The following is a 20,515-nucleotide window of genomic DNA, read 5'->3' as shown; positions in this document are numbered from 1 at the left end:
TTCAGACACATCACAATGTATCACTGTCATTAATCTTGCTCACTATAGTTTAATGTTTTCCACTTGGTGTTTGCCCTTGTGGCATTAGGTATGCTGTTGATTACACCCTCAAAATATGTTATATACGCTTTCCACTTGCTATGTTTCCAATTTCACACCTGGTCATCCGATGCATCGTGCCTTGCATTCTGATATCCGTAGCCGCCATGGATGCCTCTGTGACCACCATGGCCACAGAAACCACCGTAATGTCTCCTGTCATTATAATTATTCCAATGTCGTCCACTATGTCTATTGTCATGGTTTGAATGGGTATTTATATTGGTTTCATTGTTCCCTGATACTCTTCTATCATCTTTTCCTCTTCCTGTTCCTTGTGATTCATACAATGGGTTTAATTGCCCTGAGACTAATTTCATTGTCTCTACGTCATCTTTAGGGATAGCTAGCAACTTATCCTGAACTCCAGTTGGTAGCTTACTTATGGTCACTGGTTCATCTAAATACAAGTTCCTCTCATAATTATCTTGAAAGAATTTCTGGTCACGCCCTCTCTCAAACCTTCTACCCTGGTATAGACTGTTATGTACTTCATTTTGCTTCCGTCTCCACCAATATTGTTTCAAAAACTTCTTTTCAAATCCAGCAAAGGTTGTACACTTATGTCCTATTCTCATACCCCAGGTAAGAGCTTCACCATCCATTCTTGCTGCAACGAGGCGTACCTTTCTTTGCTCGACCCATAATTGAGGTAACATGCCCTTAAATTGATCTAAGAAATCTTTTGGATGCCATCTCCTATGTGGTTCAAAGTTCTTAAAATGCCCTATGCCAAGGAAGACCTCATCATTTTGTATACCAATTAAGCTACCACCAGCAATGCTTGCATCAACTAATAGTGATTTCACTTAACTCTTCACCTGCTGACCGACCTGTTCTTTAGTCTTTCCTATCTCACTGTACACCTCTTCTACTCACCATGTGTAAGCATCCTGGTTTAGCGCAACAGCTGATATCCTGTGTTTACAGTGTTTCACTTCCTCATCTAGTTGTTCAAAATGCTCAACGGAAGTCTAGACCGAATTTAAGTAATTTCTTCCTTCACTTCTTTGACTTCTGACTCTACCTTTTCAAAACGTTTAGTATTGCCTGCAACATTCTCCTCTACCGGAACAGTAAGTTCACCTATCCTCTGATGACTTGACTCATCCTGTTTCCTTAGAGCCTCATTAGTCTCGTCGATCTTTTTACTGAGTCGTTCGTTTATGTGCTCTACCAATCGCTTAATATCTTCCCTTAATTGTTTGTTTTCTTGAAATAATAACTTCTGGTTGTCTACCGATCGCCTAATATCTTCCTTTTGGCACATAATATCTTCCCTCTGATGGATAATATCTTCCCTCTGGCGCTTAATGTCTTCCTCTATTTGTTTGTTACAATTCAATAATATTTTGAGCATGTCAACGATAGACAGGTCAGGCCAAAGTATACAATCATCTCGTTTGGGCGTCTCCATGGTTGGTGACTTCCCATCTCTGCTAATAAACTACTGTCACCTATACCGTAATCCTTCGACTTTTCACTACTACTTGCTTCTGTTTTCGTCTCCACCTGATTACTTTCACCTAAAGAGATTGCCTTCACATCCCTGTCTACTGCAGTTGCACCAAGCTCATTACTTGCCATATTGAACCACTGTAAAGTCACCCAAGCAAAAAATAAACAGATCGCAGTAACACTCGTAGCATAGAATCGATAGCAATATCCACAAGCAAACTACAACGCCGTACACATTCAACGCTGTAATTCGTGCTCAGAAGCACACATAACAAACAAGATCACGAAAAAGAAAAAAAAAAGAATTAAATATAAGCTAGTGTAAATGTAGTTCTGCAATTGTATTAACTGTTATTAAAAATTAGACCACTAAGCAAGCAGGGTCTGACAGTGACATTTACTTATACAATACGGTCGGCAAGTAAGCATTGTCTCGTAATTTTGGTTATAAAAATAGAATTTAAAATTGTCACTGTTTGTAATTACGTAATTATAGAATGCAATCTGCACTGCCAGTTAATTACTCTCGTTGCTTCAGTTGCGTGAGGTAACGTTGCGATGCGCGACTTACTTTGCGTTGTCTGCTGGCTCCGTAGTCGCGGCTGTTGCGTAGCGCCGGCTCAGTTGACGCCGTCGGCTGTCATCACTGCAGCCTCTCTGCGAAGCGTGGTAATATTTGCTGCGCCGTTCACGTCGTATACGGTGATGGCTGCCAAAAAGTTTTCACTTTTGCCCATAGGTGACACTATCGTCGTCTTCCGCAATGGCTGCCAAATAACTGTTCCCTTTCGCACATAGATGCCGCTAGCGCCGTCAAAAGTGCACCACCGTGGAGTATGTTTACTTCATAGCACTAGTTCTTTGCTCCGTCATGAATCGGACGAGTATATACACTGTGTCACAAGTTCTTTGACGTACAAATCCTAGAGCTCGCGTAACGTCACTCAATAATATATACTAACAATCAGTGTTTGTACATAAATGGTTGACTCTCCTAATAAATTATACGGCACTTCTTATCTGAAAATTGCAAGTCGTGAATACACGTCGCCATGTAACACGCCCGAGAGTACGAATGGGTGGGGTACTTTATACTGACTTCTCGTGTCCTGACCGTGCGCCCTGTCCACACCCCGTGCGGGTCAACAGAAACATCCGATCTCACGCGTCGGCTTTGACCCGTGACGTAAGGGTGTTGTGGTGTGTGACGTCATTTCAATCTTTATGGTCTATATGTTTTGTCGCTACTCGTAATGTCTAATGAATCAATATTGTTGTTTTCTTTTTTTTTATTTGTTTCTTTTTTTTTATCTTTTGATTGACCTACACATTGATCTGTAGCGTAGCCCTGACTACGAGGTTAGGTTGGGAGTTTTTTTTTTTGGCGGGGGGAGGGTCAGGGGGGGGCGCAGCCCCCCCCTGCCTGGCCTTGAGTACCACTTGTTTATTATTATCTTTGTTTGCTATCAATGTTAGCAGATTGTTCTTGTGAAACCTTTGTGTGTGTTCTTTTTCTATGTGTTTTCGTCTTTGTGATACGTATGCAACGTTTCTATATCCGCCATATTGGAATTGTCGTTTCCGCTATATTTGTGACGTCATGGGTCAAAGCCGACGGGTTAGATCGGACGCTTCCGTATTTCCCCACGTGCCAGATATCCCGCGGCGGTCGTACTGTTCTGCTCCACACTGCTGCTGGCTTGCCTGAAATTATCTGTCGAAATATGCAAGCGGGTTTAGGGGAGCCACTGAACTTTAAAACACAACACTGTCCTATGTCTGGTATTAACATCTATATTCTCAGACGATATGGAAACCACAGGTTGCACTGATTACACTCTAAATCGTAAATGTTTATCCCAATTAAGAATCTTGATGATTAACAGTCCAAAATACCATTCGGACGAGCGTACGCGTAACCTACACGACGCGGGTGATTGTTGATGATGCGGAAGCCGAATGATCGAACGACAGTTCTTACGATCGTCACACATACAGGTATCTGATAATAGTCCTCCTTTTCACTAGTAATGATATGACACTGTTCGTAAAGTTAATTTTTCACTTCTCAGTTCTCACTTGTACGAGCGTGCGCGTAACCGTCGCGGCGCGGCTGATCGTTGATAATGCGGAAACGCGATGATCGAGGTCCTCACGCTCGCTACAGGACACTCGCACTTGTTTGTACTCTTTTGTGGTAACTAACTTTTGCTGATTCACTTTAGTTCATTCTGAGAGACCGAACACGGCGCGGTTGATTGATACTTTACGGTACGACACGCAACGAGAGGATACATAAATACGTTATACTTCTTGACGCACATTCCTCTGAATCATTTACTTATTTTATCATTTACTGTAGTAACACTTGCAGCAACACTTCAACTTCAATACTAACAATGCATCTCACATGCAGAGCTACACACTGCACAACATAACACTTCCGCGTCGCGCTCTCGACTCGACAGATGTGGCTGCCCACAAAGATACTCCACAACTAAGCCAGCGATATGACAATACGCTTAGAAATTATCCATTGAAGTATCACATTTTGATCTAGTTTAAGGCGATTGATCTGTGTTTAGCTAGCCATACCCTAAACAGTGCTACCGTACAGAATTTTTAAAAAGACTGTAGCCTATACATTCGTAATTTGACTGTGGTGCTTAGGTCTGAGCTTTTAAAAAAGGAGAAAGTTTCTTATCCCTTCCAATGGCTTTGTCTCTAGCCATACCCCAAACACAGCTGCCGTACAGCATTTTTGAAAGGACTGTTGCTTTATACAGTCGTAATTTGGCTGTGGTGCTTAGGTCTGAGCTTTTAAAAAAGTAGATGAGTTTTCTATCCATTCTAATGGCTTTGTTTCTAAGATATTCTATATGCGTAAGGAAGAAGAATTGTTTGTGTGGGGTAGTATGTCGCCTTAGTACTCCGTGAAATGTCTTGTCCATTCAGTCTCAGTGCAATAGGCGTCTGCGAGTGTTTTTTACTGAAGTAAACGGCAGTCGTCTTGGTCGGGTTTAACTGTACTTTGTTGATCTTGCACCCTGACGCTGTAGCGTCGAGTTGTTGGAAATTTGTAAATTTGTGGTAAGGTCTTATGGGACCAAACTGCTCAGGTCATAGGTCCCTGAGCTTACACACTACTTAATCTAACTTACGCTAAGGACGACACACACATTCATACCGCGCCGCTACCCCGCGCGGCTCGAGTTATTCTGGCAGTCGTCTGATATCGCCCCGGATGTGTCTTCCGCTGGTAAAGCAGGCTGTACTATGAGCAAACTGTGCTACTTGCAATCCAGCGGCTGTTGGTATCTCGTTGACGTAATTAATGAATAACAGGAGTGAAAGAACCGATTCTTGGGTTACTCCCGCTCTTGCCGGGCGGCAGTCAGATGGTTGGCCTCGGATTGTTACGATCATTTTTCTGACTCTCAGGTAATTAGCAATGAGTTTGCTGTAACAAGTTGGTTCTGGCGTTTGTTGTTCCAGTTTCCGGTTCAGGTGTTATCTCCAAACCGTGTCTATGATTCTCCTATGTCTAGAAAATTGTAGCGGAGGCACTGGTTGTGTTAAGATTCTTTGTAACATGTTCTGCTAGTCGTAATAATTGCAGCTCCACTGACAGTTTCCCTTGGAAACTGTATTGTTCTGCCCAAACTGTAGCATCAGTCACTAGACATTCAAGGAAACGGGTGTAGATAACGCTTTACAAGGTTTTACTCATCCCGCTGAATAGATGCTAACAGGTCTGTAATTTGTAGCTATTGTTACATCCAGCCCTGGCTTTGGGTTAGGCAACCGCTGTAAATTCCGTTTAACAGAACTGGAAGTTATCTTAGCAAGTTCCTGAAGTGGAGGTTGCTTATTCCGTCAGTGCCTGGTGCCTTACTCGCGTGGAGTTTCTTCTTTACCATTCCTACCTCTGTTGGTGCAGGGAGGCTTGGTTGCGATGTATCGTCTTTTGTCATAGTCCGCTTCACGAGTTGGTTGGTGGTATATTCGTACTGTTTCTGGGCTACGTTTAATGGTTCCCTCAGTAATGTTGTCTGCTGTTCGAAGGATGTAGCAAATGTTTCCGCTTTGGTCAGTGGGTCTGCGGTTAGTACCTGCGGGGGTTTGGATAGATTTCACAGGAGTTGAGTCGGTTAGTATAATTTTAACTCGTTTCCATTCATCTTTCTTCTGGAGTAGGAAGGTGAACATCTTGTCTTCCCACAGAGGACAATTTACGCGCCTTCCGTATTTTTCGTGTTATACAATCCACCGCATAGTCGATCTGGTCCGTTGCCTGGACCTCCAGTGTTGTTTCTGAGGTGTCTTTTAAATTGTGCCCAGTTATTTTCTTGGTGTATTCTTCGGCACTGTGGGTGGTTTATCCTCGGAAGTGTTGCCGGAAGCCGGCTGACGTGGCCGAGAGGTTGTAGGCGCTACAGTCTGGAACCGCGCAACCGCTACGGTCGCAGGTTCGAATCCTGCCTCGGTCATGGATGTGTGTGATGTCCTCAGGTTAGTTAGGTTTAAGTAGTTCTACGTTCTAGGGGACTGATGACCTCCGAAGTTAAGTCCCATAGTGCTCAGAGCCATTTGAACCATTTTTTGTTGTTGCCAGAACAGGGTCGTGGTTCCACGATAAATCGTTTGTAGTTACCAACTGAGGGTCGATTCCGAGTTCTTCAATGATAACAATATGTAATATATCTGGATGATGGTGGGTATGACGTGGAGTATGAGTTGGTTCGAATGGGCCTCAAATCATCAAGTCTAATTCTGTTCTAGACAAAGAAGTTCGACGGCCTCTCGGGTTGTTTACTCTTGAGAGCCAAGTGCTTGGCGTTCCAGTCACCTCCAATGTACGTCATTCCATGTGGGGCCAAGAAGTTTCTTATGTTCTGTTTGATTAATTGGGGTGCTGGTCGGAGGTATATCACAACTAGATCGATGTCTCCTAGGTCAGTCCAAATGGTACTGCTCCAGGTTTCTCAGTTGTGGTGGGTCCACTTCTCGATGGGTTATGGCGCCGTGGAGGCAGATAGGTGTGCCGCCACCTCATCGTAGTTGTCCATCTCTACGATATCCTACCATATTTTGAAGTTTAAAAAAATGGTTCAATGGCTCTGAACACTATAGGACTTAACATCTGAAGTCATCAGTCCCCTAGAACTTAGAACTACTTAAACCTAACTAACCTGATGACATCACACACAGCCATCCCGAGGCAGGATTCGAATCTGCGACCCTAGCGGTCGTGCGGTTCCAGACTGTAGCGCCTAGAACCGCTCCGCCACTCCGGCCGGCTTGAAGCTTAAAGCTTTCAGTCAGTCGGAGGTAGGTATCGAACAGAAGAACAATACCAGTTTTATATAGTGTAATGAAATCCTGTAATGTAATGAAATCCTGCAATTAATTCTTTTTGTGGTGAACACCTGTTGCCTTCCATATACAGATTCGAAGGTCCTGTGTTTGTGTGTCCATCATGTTATCCTGACTCTTCGATTTGCTCTAGGGTTTCTACCAAGATAGCTATTTTTGACAGCTTGTCTTTTGCTGCCAGCATTCGTTTCCCATGGAGGATCAGTTTGTGTAGAAAATTCTGACTGCTTAGAAGTTTTAAGACCGTAGTAATTTCGTTAAGTGCTGTATCTGAGTCTTTATCTCGAAGCATCCGTGTTGGTTTGTTGTTCTCCTTGAAGTGTTGAAGTAAACGTACGTTCTCCACTTGCTTCTCTCGTTGTTGGAATCGGGTTTCAGTGCGTGTTTCGGTGGGTTGGTGGTGGCGGTAGTTGAGCTCCCGACCTTGTCTTGTCGGGTATCACCGGTTTGACGATGTTAGCTGTGGGTTGAAACTCAATGCATGGTTTTGCGGTATTAGATGTAGTTACTCGGAACTTTTTCAGAGCTTTATAGAACTCGTTACATCCTTTCCACGAAGCTTTATGTTAGCCCTAGCAGCCAGCAAATTTAGGGGTGTGTCAGGCGCTTGGTTGCATTCGGCGCTTGGCCGCATATCTCCACATTTAACACACCTTGCAGCTAACCAGCAGTAACTGGCTCTTTCAGTCCAGGGTTGGCAGCGCTTACACTGCGAAGGTTCATTTCGTGATCGATAATCTTTCACTGGCACTTTTGTCGAAAGTACATAGCGTACTAAGTAAATGGTATAAGACCTTTCTCCATGCGGTAGTGCCACAGCATCTACGGGTGGTGGGCGGAGTTTACCGGGCTTCTAGCGTTTGAACTGGTGCACGTCATTAATAGTGAAACCACGGGGCTGTTGCAAGCATTGTGGAAGTTTCTTTTCTGTGACTGACGCTGGTAGACCCTTAACTACCACCTTTAGGTCCCTGATCTTCATATCTTGATACGTATGGAACGGTAATTTTTGTTCCCGGAAAAGAGAAGACACCTTCTGACAGTTCTCAAATGTATCGACGTAAAATTTCTTTCCATCTCCTGTATAAGTTGCTCTTAAGCTTCCACTAAATAGTGCCTTTAGTTCTCTGCATACTTTTACTTTATTTTAGCAATTAAAAATTACAATGGGCGGGACTTTTGGCAGTTTCGCAGCCGTCAGTATACGCGGTGCCTCGGCAGTTGCAGACTCCTGCGGTGGATCTTCAGTCTAAGTATCATATCTATTGGCAATTTGCAATTGTTGCTGGGTGGTTTGCTTCGAGGTTTGCGTTGTCTTCCGTCGGATAGCCTTCTACTTTTGTACAGGTTGGAAACCCTCATCATCATGGGATTCCATAAGGTGATCTGTTGTCTTCCTGGTGCCTTTTCCAGTTGTGACTACAATGACGACAGAGATATCTGACGACGTTGAAACTTCAGAAATGCATCGGGGTCTTCAAATATTTGTCGTTGAATAGACTGTACTTCCTCCGGTACTTGTTGACGTTGACGTGTCTGTTCTTCATCTTTCTCCTCCTGCTGTTTCATTTTGGTGTCTGGAGTGGACCTCGCCTTTAAGCTTTGTTTGTTATTGTCGTTCAGTGCTTGCTGTATATTGTGACTCAGTGTTGCGTCCATCTCTGCGTCCGGGGCGGGGGCCATGTCGTTATCAGATCGGGAACCTATAAACCTGCAGTCGCCCGCACACATGTCCGCAGCTCGTTGTCTACTGGGTAGTGTTGCTGCCTCTGGATCACGGGGTCCCGGGTTCGATTCCTGAACGGGTTGGTGATTTTCTCTGCCAGGGAGCTGGATGTTTGTGTTGTCCGTATCATTTCATCATCATCATTCGTGACAGTGGCTGGATTGGATTGTGTAAACATTGGGACTTGGTACGAGTGCCGATGGCCGCGCAGTTGAGCGCCACACAAACCAGACATCATCGTCCTCGCACATCCGCGAATTTGTTCGTGAAAAACAGGACCATTGCGTAGGTACTTCCGCGAACACGTCCGCGTGCACACGAAAACACGATAACTGACTTACGACGTACGCTTCGGTAAGAACACTTCGATAAACAATCGAAAACGTTGAGGAAGCATACACATGTTAGAATGTTGCAAATATAGTCTTGCCCATACGAATGGGTTCACAAGTACAACTTCAACAGCACGTTGTGTAGGCAAAAACCTTACTAACGGCTACCTTAATAATTCTTGCACATTTGATTAATAACGTACTGCATTCTATTCTGCACTCATACACACACGTAACTGTTAGAAATAGCGGGAAACATGCATAAACTAAAAATACGCTATGACCTATCACGGTAGAGAGACAAAGTCATCACCAAAGGAAGCTGCTATCATGTGATCACAGCGTTGTGCGCACGTCGTTAATTCTGATTAAACTTATTAGCACTCATGTTCAGAAGAAAAAAACAGAACAACCTGAACGACTAGAGATGGAACGTTCATATTCACAGGACACGTACGTTAGTGTGGTCTGCAGAAATGATTATCATTTCAGCCATCTTGGTTCAGCAAGTGTCCTGTTGCCTAGTAGACACAGCGCCCGTCATTGGCCCTGGTAACTTGTTCCACGCGTGATGGCACGGACACGTATAAGACGCGAGGGCGTCCTGTGGTTTAGCCATTCTTGGTGCATTCTCCTAGTTCTAAAGTTCAACTGTGGTGATTGGGACTAGGCCACAGCAGTGCACCCATCGTCTCTCCATACCCCACACATTTTCGATTTGGGACTGGTCTGGTCGTCTGGCAGATCAGGGCAAAAGGCTGACAACCTGTGACACCAAGAAGGCACTTGTTCGTGCAGCAACGTGTCGTCGTGCATTGTCTTGCTGAAAAATGGCGTCTGGGGCGTTGTGCAGAAAGGGAGTGGCTACGTGTCGCAGGATGTCCTTCACGTAAGACACACTGGTCACAGTGCCCTGGACACACACCAGCGGTGACTTGCGGCTGTACTCAATAGCACCCCTCACCATAGGGCTTGGTGTGGCGCTGTATGTCTTGCGCAAATGCTCACCCTCTCTGCGGCGAACCAAAATGCGGCCATCATTGTCGTACAAACAGAATATGGAATCGTCCGTAAACGCTACCCGATGCCATTCCTTTTCCCAGTGACGTCGCTCCATGCACCATTGCCATCTAGCATTCGTCAAAGGGAGGCGCAGAAGTGGGCGACGGACTGTCAGTCCTGATACTGTGAGACGTGTTACACTGTTCCACAGTTGCGCAACAGACGAGGACGGCGCAGATCTGTCCTGCAGTGCTATTCGGATGAGGTGTCGATCCAGTCGGGGGTTGGTCTGGATGGTGCGATCTGACCCATCTAGTAGGGTTCTACGGTCTTCCGTGAACTACTTTGTACACACCCGTTGCACTGCCCAAACTCTTCGTCCAGCACGAGTAGCAATTTCCTGGAGAGATGCATCACATTCTCTCACGCCAATAGTGTGCCCTCTTTCAAACTCACTGATTTGACGGTACGGTTCGCACATACTTCTGCGAGGCATCCTGCACGTCTGCTCAGTCACACTGATCAACTACCTTCGGTTTACGGTGACAACCAGAGCCGCAAGCACATTTTACCGCAGATGGCGTTGCGCCGCGATATCGATGTTGACCTTGAATCCGCAGGCCGACATGGTTCAAATGCTAATCATTTTGGCAGAACATACTAACGTACACGTGCTGTGAATATGAACGTACTATCTCAAGTGTACAATGGACTTTGAGAGTACTTACAACCACTGTAGACACAATGAAACTTTCGTTATGGCTGTAATGATGCTACATTCTCATCCCAGCTTTAAAAGAAAACTGGCCTCAGTTTTATTAGTCATTGCTGAAAAAAGTCTCTGTGCCTGTTGCCACTGCACAGTACATAAAGTGGCACAACATAAATTACCCTTGCCACTACAGTAAAACATCCCTACATATGATTATCCCTGTGGCGCATACTGTCCACTACAGTGGACAACTGTTAATGGTCGCTTCTTTGCATTTTCAATCAGATCTGAGGCTGAAAATGCACACAGTTCACTAGAGTGGGCACTCCCTGCTGGTGTTGTGTCCTGCATGCATTTGCAGCCTCATGACTCGTTGAAACCGCCAGACAATTGACCATTGAAAGTTGTCCACCGCAGTGAAATTCATGCACCACAGGGTTATAGTCATACGTCATACCTATCTGCGAACTTTTAAAATTGTTTACAGTACCATTAAAATTGTTTACAATTGCGTTAAATACTAAAGTAATCTACATTCGTTGTTACTGCAGAAGAATAAGTGTCATTCTGGTAATATTTTTTTCTGAAGTGGCATCACGCTTTCATTTTTCTAAAATGTTATATTAAAATTAATCATTTTCGTCAGTAGTAAAATTTCAAAACCGCTTCTATGCACTATTTTTTTAAAGCGAACTCGTGAGATCACTTTAGAGAAAAATATTACCAGAATGACACTGATTTTCATACAGTAACAACGAATGTAAATAATTTGTGAAAGTCCATTACGGAGAAAGTTTAAAAAGAATTGACTTGCACGTAACGCTGTGATCACATGGCAGCATCTCCCTCTGGCGATATCTTTATCTCAGCAAAATGCCAGCTCTTACCCATGCTCTTTGGTTGAAGCGTGCTTCCCACAATATGTGACAGTTAAGCGTATGTATGACTACTGAAAAGTGCACGGTGTGCTATTACATGAATGTACAAGAACTGGTAAATTACCTGTTAGGATTTTTGCCTGCACGATGTATTTCAAAACTTGTGCTTGTAAGCAGATTCATATGTGGAAGACTACGTATGTTGTTCACTAACGTGCCTTACCTGTTTATTGTACTTGTATTACCTATTTGTTGTACATCTGGTGTCGTACTGCAGGCATCTGGAAGTGGCTTAACCCCGAAACTGACCAGTAATGTAATTTATATGCTTGATATGTTAAGGGAATAAAACTGACAGCCTACGATGGTTTAGACGATAAACTGAACAAGAAGAAATTTTGTCATTATTTGTTCAAATTCACCTATCTTTCGGTGGAATTTATGCCATCCCCCAAATAATTTTTTAATTTTGCTATAATGATAATATTCTTTTCTATCACTTGAAACAATGACTACGTACATTTTTTAAATGGATTTGTACATCTTTATAACGGCATTTGAGAGCTCTTAAGCGAGCGAGTGCTTCAACACAACGCTTATTAATGTTGGCATTGAAACTATTCGCAAAAAAAGAAAATTGCATTGAGAGCAAGGCGTCTAGAATGTCGTATGTTAGTGTGAACACCACCAAACGGGCTGTCATGCATTGGTTCTTCATTACGTATCCTTTTTTTTTGTGATACGTCTGCTTTGATTCGGCCCGCCACGATTTTCTTTCCTGTGCCAACCTCTTCATATACAGAGTAGCACTTGGAACCTACGTCCTCAGTTATTTGCTGGATGTATTCCAATCTCTGTCTTCCTCAACATTTTTTGCTCTAACAGCTCCCTCAGTACCATGGAAGTCATTCCATGATGTCTTAATTGATGTCCTATCACCCTGTCCCTTCTCCTTATCAGTGTTTCCCACATATTCCTTTCCTCTCCGAGTCTGCACCGAACGTCCTGATTCCTTACTTTATAAGTCCACCTAATTTTCAGCATTCGTCTGTAGCACCCAAACTCAGTTACTTCGATACTGTTCTGTTGTGGTTTTCCCATAGTCCATGTTTCTCTATCATACAATGCTGTCCTCCAAACGTAGATTCCCAGAAATTTCTTCCCCAAATTAAGGCCTATTTTTGATACCAGTAGACTTCTCTTTACCAGGAATACACTTTTTGCCAGTGCTAGTCTGCTTTTGATGTCCCCCTTGCTCCGTCCGTCATTGGTCATTTTGCTGCATAGGTAGTAGAATTCCGTTACTTCATCTACTTGCAGACCATATACCCTCATGTTAAGCTTCTAGCTATTCTTATTTCTGCTACTTCTCATTACTTTTGTCTTTACTCCTAATCAGTATTCTGTAGGGCTATTTGCTAGAGTGATTGGAGCAATTCTCTAGTGCTGCTGTAATAGCGAAAGGCCGGCCAGTGTGGTCGAGCGGTTCTAGGCGCTCCAGTCTGGAACCGAGTGACCGCTACGGTCGCAGGTGAATCCTGCCTCGGGCATGGATGTGTGTGACGTCCTTGGGTTAGTTAGGTTTAAGTAGTTCTAGGAGACTGATGACCTCAGATGTTAAGTCCCATAGAGCTCAGAGCCATTTTTTTTAAATAGCGAAAATATCCTCTCTACATCCGGCGGTTTTTGACGGAAGTGGGTAAAGCTACTGTCTTGTGGTTGATGAGTGGCAACTACCTCTCCCGTGCTTCACAGCCAGAGGAAAGAGTCTGGATTTTCCCACTAGTTTTTGAACTTTGCACCAGCAGGAAGAGGGAGACAGAGTGCACTCCTATTCTGTGCACCCGTATTCTGTGTTGGGGATCTTGGATTGTGATCTCATAATTAGGCTGCACGAGTATTCCAAAGATGATATGCAAATTGAATTTATATAAATAATGAATGTATTATTATAATGCCCTCTACAATAAAATGTAATTAGCATTTTAATTTACTGCCAAAATTCAATTAACCGCGATAATCTGAATTTCCCGCCATTTTGCTGTGTGGGAGGAGGGGAGGTCATTTCCCAGAGGAGTGATGGTGGGGAAGGTAACTTGTGCCAGCTGGGGAAAATCCATAATGTCATGAGAGGACTAACTGATCAAGTAGTTAATTTACATATTTTAAATGAGATAAAAAGTGGCACAGAAACACCTTTACCCTAGTACTGGAATACAGTATGGTGAATAAAATCTTCTCGGCTTCCGAGTCGAGCAAGATTCTCGAGCTTTCGATGGTCATCCCCGCCGCCATCGCCAGGAGTAAAACCATTGGCTGCAGGGGCTGGGCCACTATCTTTGATCCCCACATTCCGGGGCTGGCATAGTTTTCTGTTTATGTAGCCACGATTGCAGCCTCTGTAACCAGTCAGAGAAGGCCGAAACGAGGCGCGCACGACGGAGAATGCTTGACCCTTGTAGGGAGGTGGGCGCTGCAGTTTCGGATGTGGCGCCGGGCTCCCGCTCCACCTGACGTCAGCCCGTCGACTCTGAGGACTATAAAGTGCTACAGACTCCTACATATAGTTCTCAAGGGATCTCGGGTACATGATTAAACTAATTACGACATGCACTGGAGCAGTGACCCTTTCGTTCTCCTTGTGCTCCATTTCCGAATGTGTTGTTGTGGTGGTCTTCAGTCCTGAGACTGGTTTGATGCAGCTCTCCATGCTACTCTACCCTGTGCAAGCTTCTTCATCTCCCAGTACCTACTGCAACCTACATCCTTCTGCATCTGCTTAGTGTATTCATATCTTGGTCTCCCTCTGCGATTTTTACCCTCCACGCTGCCCTCCAATGCTAAATTTGTGATCCCTTGATGCCTCAGAACATGTCCTACCAACCGGTCCCTTCTTCTAGTCAAGTTGTGCCACAAACTCCTCTTCTCCCCAATTCTATTCAATACCTCCTCATTAGTTAATGTAACTGGAAGAAAACCCAGTGCATGGTACCATGGAAAGTATCCCGTGCCATACGCCTCACAGTGGTTTATAAAAAATTGATGTAGATTAGATGCATTCGATTCGCCGTGGCGCCAGAACCGCCCTCCACCCAACCCACCAGCCGTCTTCAGTTCGGCTGCTCACGGGCGCGTACTTTCACTGACGCCGCCGCTGCCGGTGTCCTCAGAGACGCTCCGCATGTACACGCCGCTGGCCTCGCTGGACCGCACGTGCGTTCGCCCCTACAGGCTGCCGGCCGCTGGGCGCTGCCCGGGCCTCGAGCTGCGACCCGGCGACGGCGTCTGGATGCCGGTGCTCGGCATCCACTACGACCCCGAGTACTTCCCAGACCCGGAACGTTTCGACCCGGAGCGCTTCAGCCCGGAGAGGAAGCACCTCATCAAGCCGTTCACCTACTTTCCGTTCGGGTCTGGACCTCGCATTTGCATTGGTAAGCACCGTCGTAACGTCTCACATCTTTTAAAACTTCGAAAGTTTAGCTACCCAAACTGAAGAACGTATTTCTAATACTATATTGTTTCGTGTTAATACGATGTATTTAGGAAATTCTTTCACAGATTTACTAAACGTACTGTTTGTGAAAACGCAACATCAGCAGAATACATGTGACTGAAATGAACGGTTCACCACACATTAGTCAGAGGAAAATTCAGACATGATTAGAATTCTCGAAGTGTATTTGTTCTCTCAAAGATCAGTATGGTGTAAGGCCTCTGCTTACTACAGTCAGAACCTCTAAGAGCTGTGGCGAGGAATCGGCCTGGAGGTAAGTCTTGGGAACTCTATTTATGTTGAAATCCATAGGACTCCCATGCGCAGCGGCCATTGGATACACAAATGGAAGAATGCAGTGGTCAGTCGTGAATAACCTGAATTTATTGCAGATCGATCTCGACTGTAGAATAGCCATCTTCAATGCTAGAGGAACAACAAGAAGTAAGATACAACCATACACAGGGCACTGTAACGCAGTAAAAATACCAGCGAGGAAAACATGTCCGTACGTCACTAAACGTGGTCACATCAAACTTGTGCTTCAACACAACAACTCACATATTTAACACATAGTCACACACATAAGCATACTGACAAAAAGAAGCAGAGTATCTTACAGAATACCAGCATGAATTGAAGTTATTGTTTACAGGCTACTGAAAAACCACAGGTTTCGTCACCTCGATGAAGACGCCTCTCTATGAGGGCACATAGTCAAGCTAAAGTTTATTTTTGTAAACGTATCAAGACAGGTACATCTCATTAGTTCCAAATTGGTACACATAGATGTAGCACATATTGCTAATATTAGAAGCTACCAAATAATTTATGAAAAGTAAATTAACAGTGTTAACACGAATCCCCCCCCCCCCAATTCCCCCATGACCTTGCCGTTGGTGGAGAGGCTTGCGTGCCTCAGCGATACAGATAGCCGTACCGTAGGTGCAACCACAACGGAGGGGTATCTGTTGAGAGGCCAGACAAACGTGTGGTTCCTGAAGAGGGGCAGCAGCCTTTCCAGTAGTTGCAGGGGCAACAGTCTGGAGGATTACCTCATCTGGCCCTGTAACACTAGCCGAAACGGCCTTGCTGTGCTGGTACTGCGAACGGCTGAAAGCAAGGGGAAATAACAGCCCTAATTTTTCCCGAGGGCATGCAGCTTTACTGTATGCCTAAATGATAATGGCGTTCTCTTGGGTAAAATATTCCGGAGGTAAAATAGTCCCCCATTCGGATCTCCGGGCGGGGACTACTGAAGATGGTTCAAATGGTTCAAATGGCTCTGAGCACTATGGCACTTAACATTTGAGGTCATCAGTCCCCTAGAACTTAGAACTACTTAAACCTAACTAACGTAAGGACATCACACACATCCATACCCGAGGCAGGATTCGAAACTGCAACCGTAGCGGTCGCGCGGTTCCAGACTGAAGCGCCTAGAACCGCTCGGCCACAGTGGTCGGTATTTAATAAGTCACGGCTGCAAAATACTAACGCGAATTCTTTACAGACGAATGGAAAAACTAGTAGAAGCCGACCTCGGGGAAGATCAGTTAGGATTCCGTAGAAATATCGGAGCACTTGAAGCAATACTGACCCTACGACTTATCTTAGAAGCTAGATTAAGGAAAGGCAAACCTACGTTTCTAGCATTTGTAGACTTAGAGAAAGCTTTTAACAATGTTGACTGGAATACTCTCTTTCAAATTCTGAACGTGGCAGGGGTGAAATACAGGGAGCGAAAGGCTATTTACAATTTGTACAGAAACCAGATGGCAGTTATAAGAATCGAGGGACGTGAAAGGGAAGCAGTGGTTGGGAATGGAGTGAGACAGGGTTCTAGCCTCTCCCCGATGTTATTCAATCTGTATATCGAGCAAGCAGTGTAGGAAACAAAAGAAAAATTCGGAGTAGGTATTAAAGTCCATGGAGAAGAAATAAAAACGTTGAGGTTCGCCGCTGACATTGTGATTCTGTCAGAGACAGAAAAGGACTTGGAAGACCAGTTGAACGGAATGGATAGTGTCTTGAAAGGAGGATATAAGATGAACATCAACAAAAGCAAAACGAGGATCATGGAATGTAGTCGAGTTGACTCGGGTGATGCTGAGGGAATTAGATTAGGAAATGAGGCACTTAAAGTAGTAAAGGAGTTTTTCTATTTTGGGAGCAAAATAACTGATGTGTTCGAAGTAGAGAGGTTATAAAATGTAGACTGGCAATGGCAAGGAAAGCGTTTCTGAATAAGAGAAATTTGTTAGCATCGAGTATAGATTTAAGTGTCAGGAAGTCGTTTCTGAAAGTATTTGTATGGAATGTAGCCATGTACGGAAGTGAAACATGGATGATAAATAGTTTGGACAAGAAGAGAATAAAAGCTTTCGAAATGTGGTGCTACAAAAGAATGCTGAAGATTAGATGGGTAGATCACATAACTAATGAGGAAGCATTGAATAGGATTGGGGAGAAGAAAACTTTGTGGCTCAACTTGACTAGAAGAAGGGATCGGTCGGTAGGACATGTTCTGAGGCATAAAGGGATCACCAATTTGGTATTGGAGGGCAGCGGGGGGGGGGGGGGGGGAGGTAAAAATCATAGAGGGAGACCAAGAGATGAATACACTAAGCAGATGTAGAGGGATGAAGATTGCAGTAGGTACTGGGAGATGAAGAAGCTTGCACAGGATAGAGTACCATGGAGAGCAGCATCAAACCAGTCTCAGGACTGAAGACCACAACAACAACAACACGAATTCAGTACATCGAAAAACCGGTTACAAACATGTAGATAGTGCCATCTATGAATGGCGAGAGGATACAATGCATGCAACGGCATAATTTTTTTTAAAAAGATAGGTCATAAGAAATTTAATGGAATAACAACTTTATTTAAAACATAAAACCGTGACACAGAAAAGGAAAGGGATGCGAGAAACACGACCATCTATAGAGGAGTTAAGAAGACGACTATATGTGATATATCTGGCATTAACCTCGTGGTAGTTAAAAATGTCCTCTTGTCCAAAAACCGTCTGTTAGATAGGGTCAGGTGTCACAGCCTATAATGTGTGCGATATTTGAGCAGATTTGCACCTACTTTATAATACAGGTCTTTACATGTTAGTTTGAATGCATTTCTTATAGGCTCTAGATTATCATGTATTCCTTTTTAACTTTATGTCAAGATGGGGTAGGAAACATTTACGCTTTTAAGTGCTTATTGTAAAGTTTTACATTTAGCTTTGTAAAAATGTTATTTGAGTGTTTGTCATTTTTGATGCTGCTTGTTTGCCAGTGTCATCTCTTAGTTTTTGTAAGTTCAGGCTAACTTATAAACGTTTTCTTGGGTCCTCTGTAAATGACCACGTTTTATGTTTTACACAAAACTGTCGTTTTATTAAATTTCATTTTATTTCATTGTATTTGTACAACATTGCGTCCATGGTTTTCTAAATTTTATGTTTTTGTATGCAAATGTATGCTCTCGCCATCCACAGATGACACTTCCTACATTTTTTTAACTGGTTTTAGAATGTATTGACATAGTTATGTTTATATTTGTATTTAGATTGTTCATTTAATTTTTATAAATTATTTGGTAGCTTCTATTATTAACAGTTATGTTATGTCTATATGTGTGCCACTCACCTATCTTGATGTTTTTACAAAAATATTATTTAGCTTGATTATTTACCCACGTAGATGGTGCTCTTGGTCAATTTGGCAAAACCATTGGTGCTACAATAGTCTGTAAACAACTACTTCAATTATAAATTCATATTCTGCAAAATGTGCTGCTTCTTTTTCTCAGTATGCTTATACATGTGACTATGCATTCGAATCTGAAAGATATACGTGCTTGAGCACAAGTTTGATGTGACCATACTGGGTGATGAGTGGCACACATTTTTCCCCTTAGTATTTTTACTGCATTACACTATCTTGTAAAATCTTGTATCTTATTTGTTTCTGTTACCTCTAGCACCGATTATGGCTTTTCTATATTCGTAATCGATCTGCAATAAATTAAGATCATTCGCCACTGATTGCTGCATTCTTCCATCTGGATATCCTTCTCCACATGGCTGTTAAGTACGTCAGTGAAGAATCAGCAGTGTTGACTGGAGGACCACGGAGAGCAAGTTGCCCTACAATCTTGATTTACCCCACAGTCTTGATCCAAACATGTTCAAAAGGCGGCGTGTCAGACGAATGTGGAGGGCACTGAGGAAGTGGTACAACTCGTTCTTCGAAAGAAGTCTTGCTGGTCGTTCTCGTCAAGTGGCTGTCGTACTGCTGAAAGCAGCTGTGTAGAGTTGCACGAGGGAAGAGATAGTTTGCAGTCACATATGGTGTGCACGTAAGAAGGCGGGTGGTGGGTCGATGTGCAGTCGGAATATATCGTATGATTCTCCAGCCAGTAGCGGCATTTAAATGTGTCTGTCAGTCGTGTGTGCTTTGGGGTGAGCATGCTACATTTGGCATAGGTTTTCGTGTTAGTTTTCTTATGATGAGTGTTCTTTATGGATGGCATAAAACAAACATGCTAAATATTGCATTTTTATTTCTTTGATGTGAAAAAAGATGTCAAAAATGTGTAAGATTATTTCGGTTTATCAGAAATAAGAGGATCCACAAACGAATCTTGTTTTAGACCATTCTTTCAAATTCTGAGTGAGTATTGCTACGTGATTGACACGGAGCCGAAACACTTTGCATTATGTCATTTTGATAAGATAAAAACCATGAATCTGCTGTGCCTAATATCCTATAAACCGAATATCTTAACTTTTACCCAAGCGTATCATGGATCACACAAAGAAAAGCCTTAGTCAAGTCATAAAATACTCCCAACGGTAATCATTCCCGATTTATTGATTATAGTGTATCAGTGATCAGGTAATCCCAGGATCATGTAAATGACATGGAAGGACTAGGCACCGTTAACTATCATCATTAATCCTTTTGACAACAGACATTAACACTGTTGTCCAAAATAAAAGCAACAAACGAACATTTTGCAACGTTGCTTTTATTTGCCACAAAGCAGTACAAACGATGATAGTCAAGTAGAAAAAATTTAAAGAATACAAAACGTGAACAACTGCAACGTACATAACGGTAGACTAAAATGTTCTTCATGTATCCAACTTTGCGCACACATTCTGACAACTGGCTAATGGGCTCACTTTTTGCAGCAATACAGGCCTGACAACGATGGGACATGTGAACAATGTCACCAGTCCCATGTTGAGGCAATAACTCCCATTCTTCCTGCAGCGCTGCTCGCAAATCTTGGACGGTGGTTGGTGAATGCTGACGTGATGCAACCCGTCTCCCTAGTGCATCCCAGGCAGGTTCAGATTGAAATTGGTATCAGCAGTTAAACCTTCTCGATTCACCCAGGCAATTTCACGAAGAGGTATTTGAGTGG

The 20,515-nt window shown here is 43.5% G+C and overlaps 1 protein-coding gene across 1 annotated transcript in view; it reads left to right on the top strand.

Annotated features, from left to right (window-relative positions):
- Positions 1–20,515, top strand: part of LOC126188108 (cytochrome P450 9e2-like) — a 76,933-nt gene that overhangs the window by 43,535 nt on the left and 12,883 nt on the right. The window contains exon 6 of the mRNA XM_049929574.1: positions 14,754–15,017. Within this exon, the coding sequence (XP_049785531.1) occupies positions 14,754–15,017 (264 nt within the window). The remainder of the gene's footprint in view (positions 1–14,753; positions 15,018–20,515) is intronic.

Source organism: Schistocerca cancellata, chromosome 5 (assembly GCF_023864275.1).
Source record: "Schistocerca cancellata isolate TAMUIC-IGC-003103 chromosome 5, iqSchCanc2.1, whole genome shotgun sequence".
In the NCBI taxonomy this organism is placed as follows: Eukaryota; Metazoa; Arthropoda; class Insecta; order Orthoptera; family Acrididae; genus Schistocerca; species Schistocerca cancellata.
This window is presented reverse-complemented; position numbering and strand designations above follow the sequence as displayed.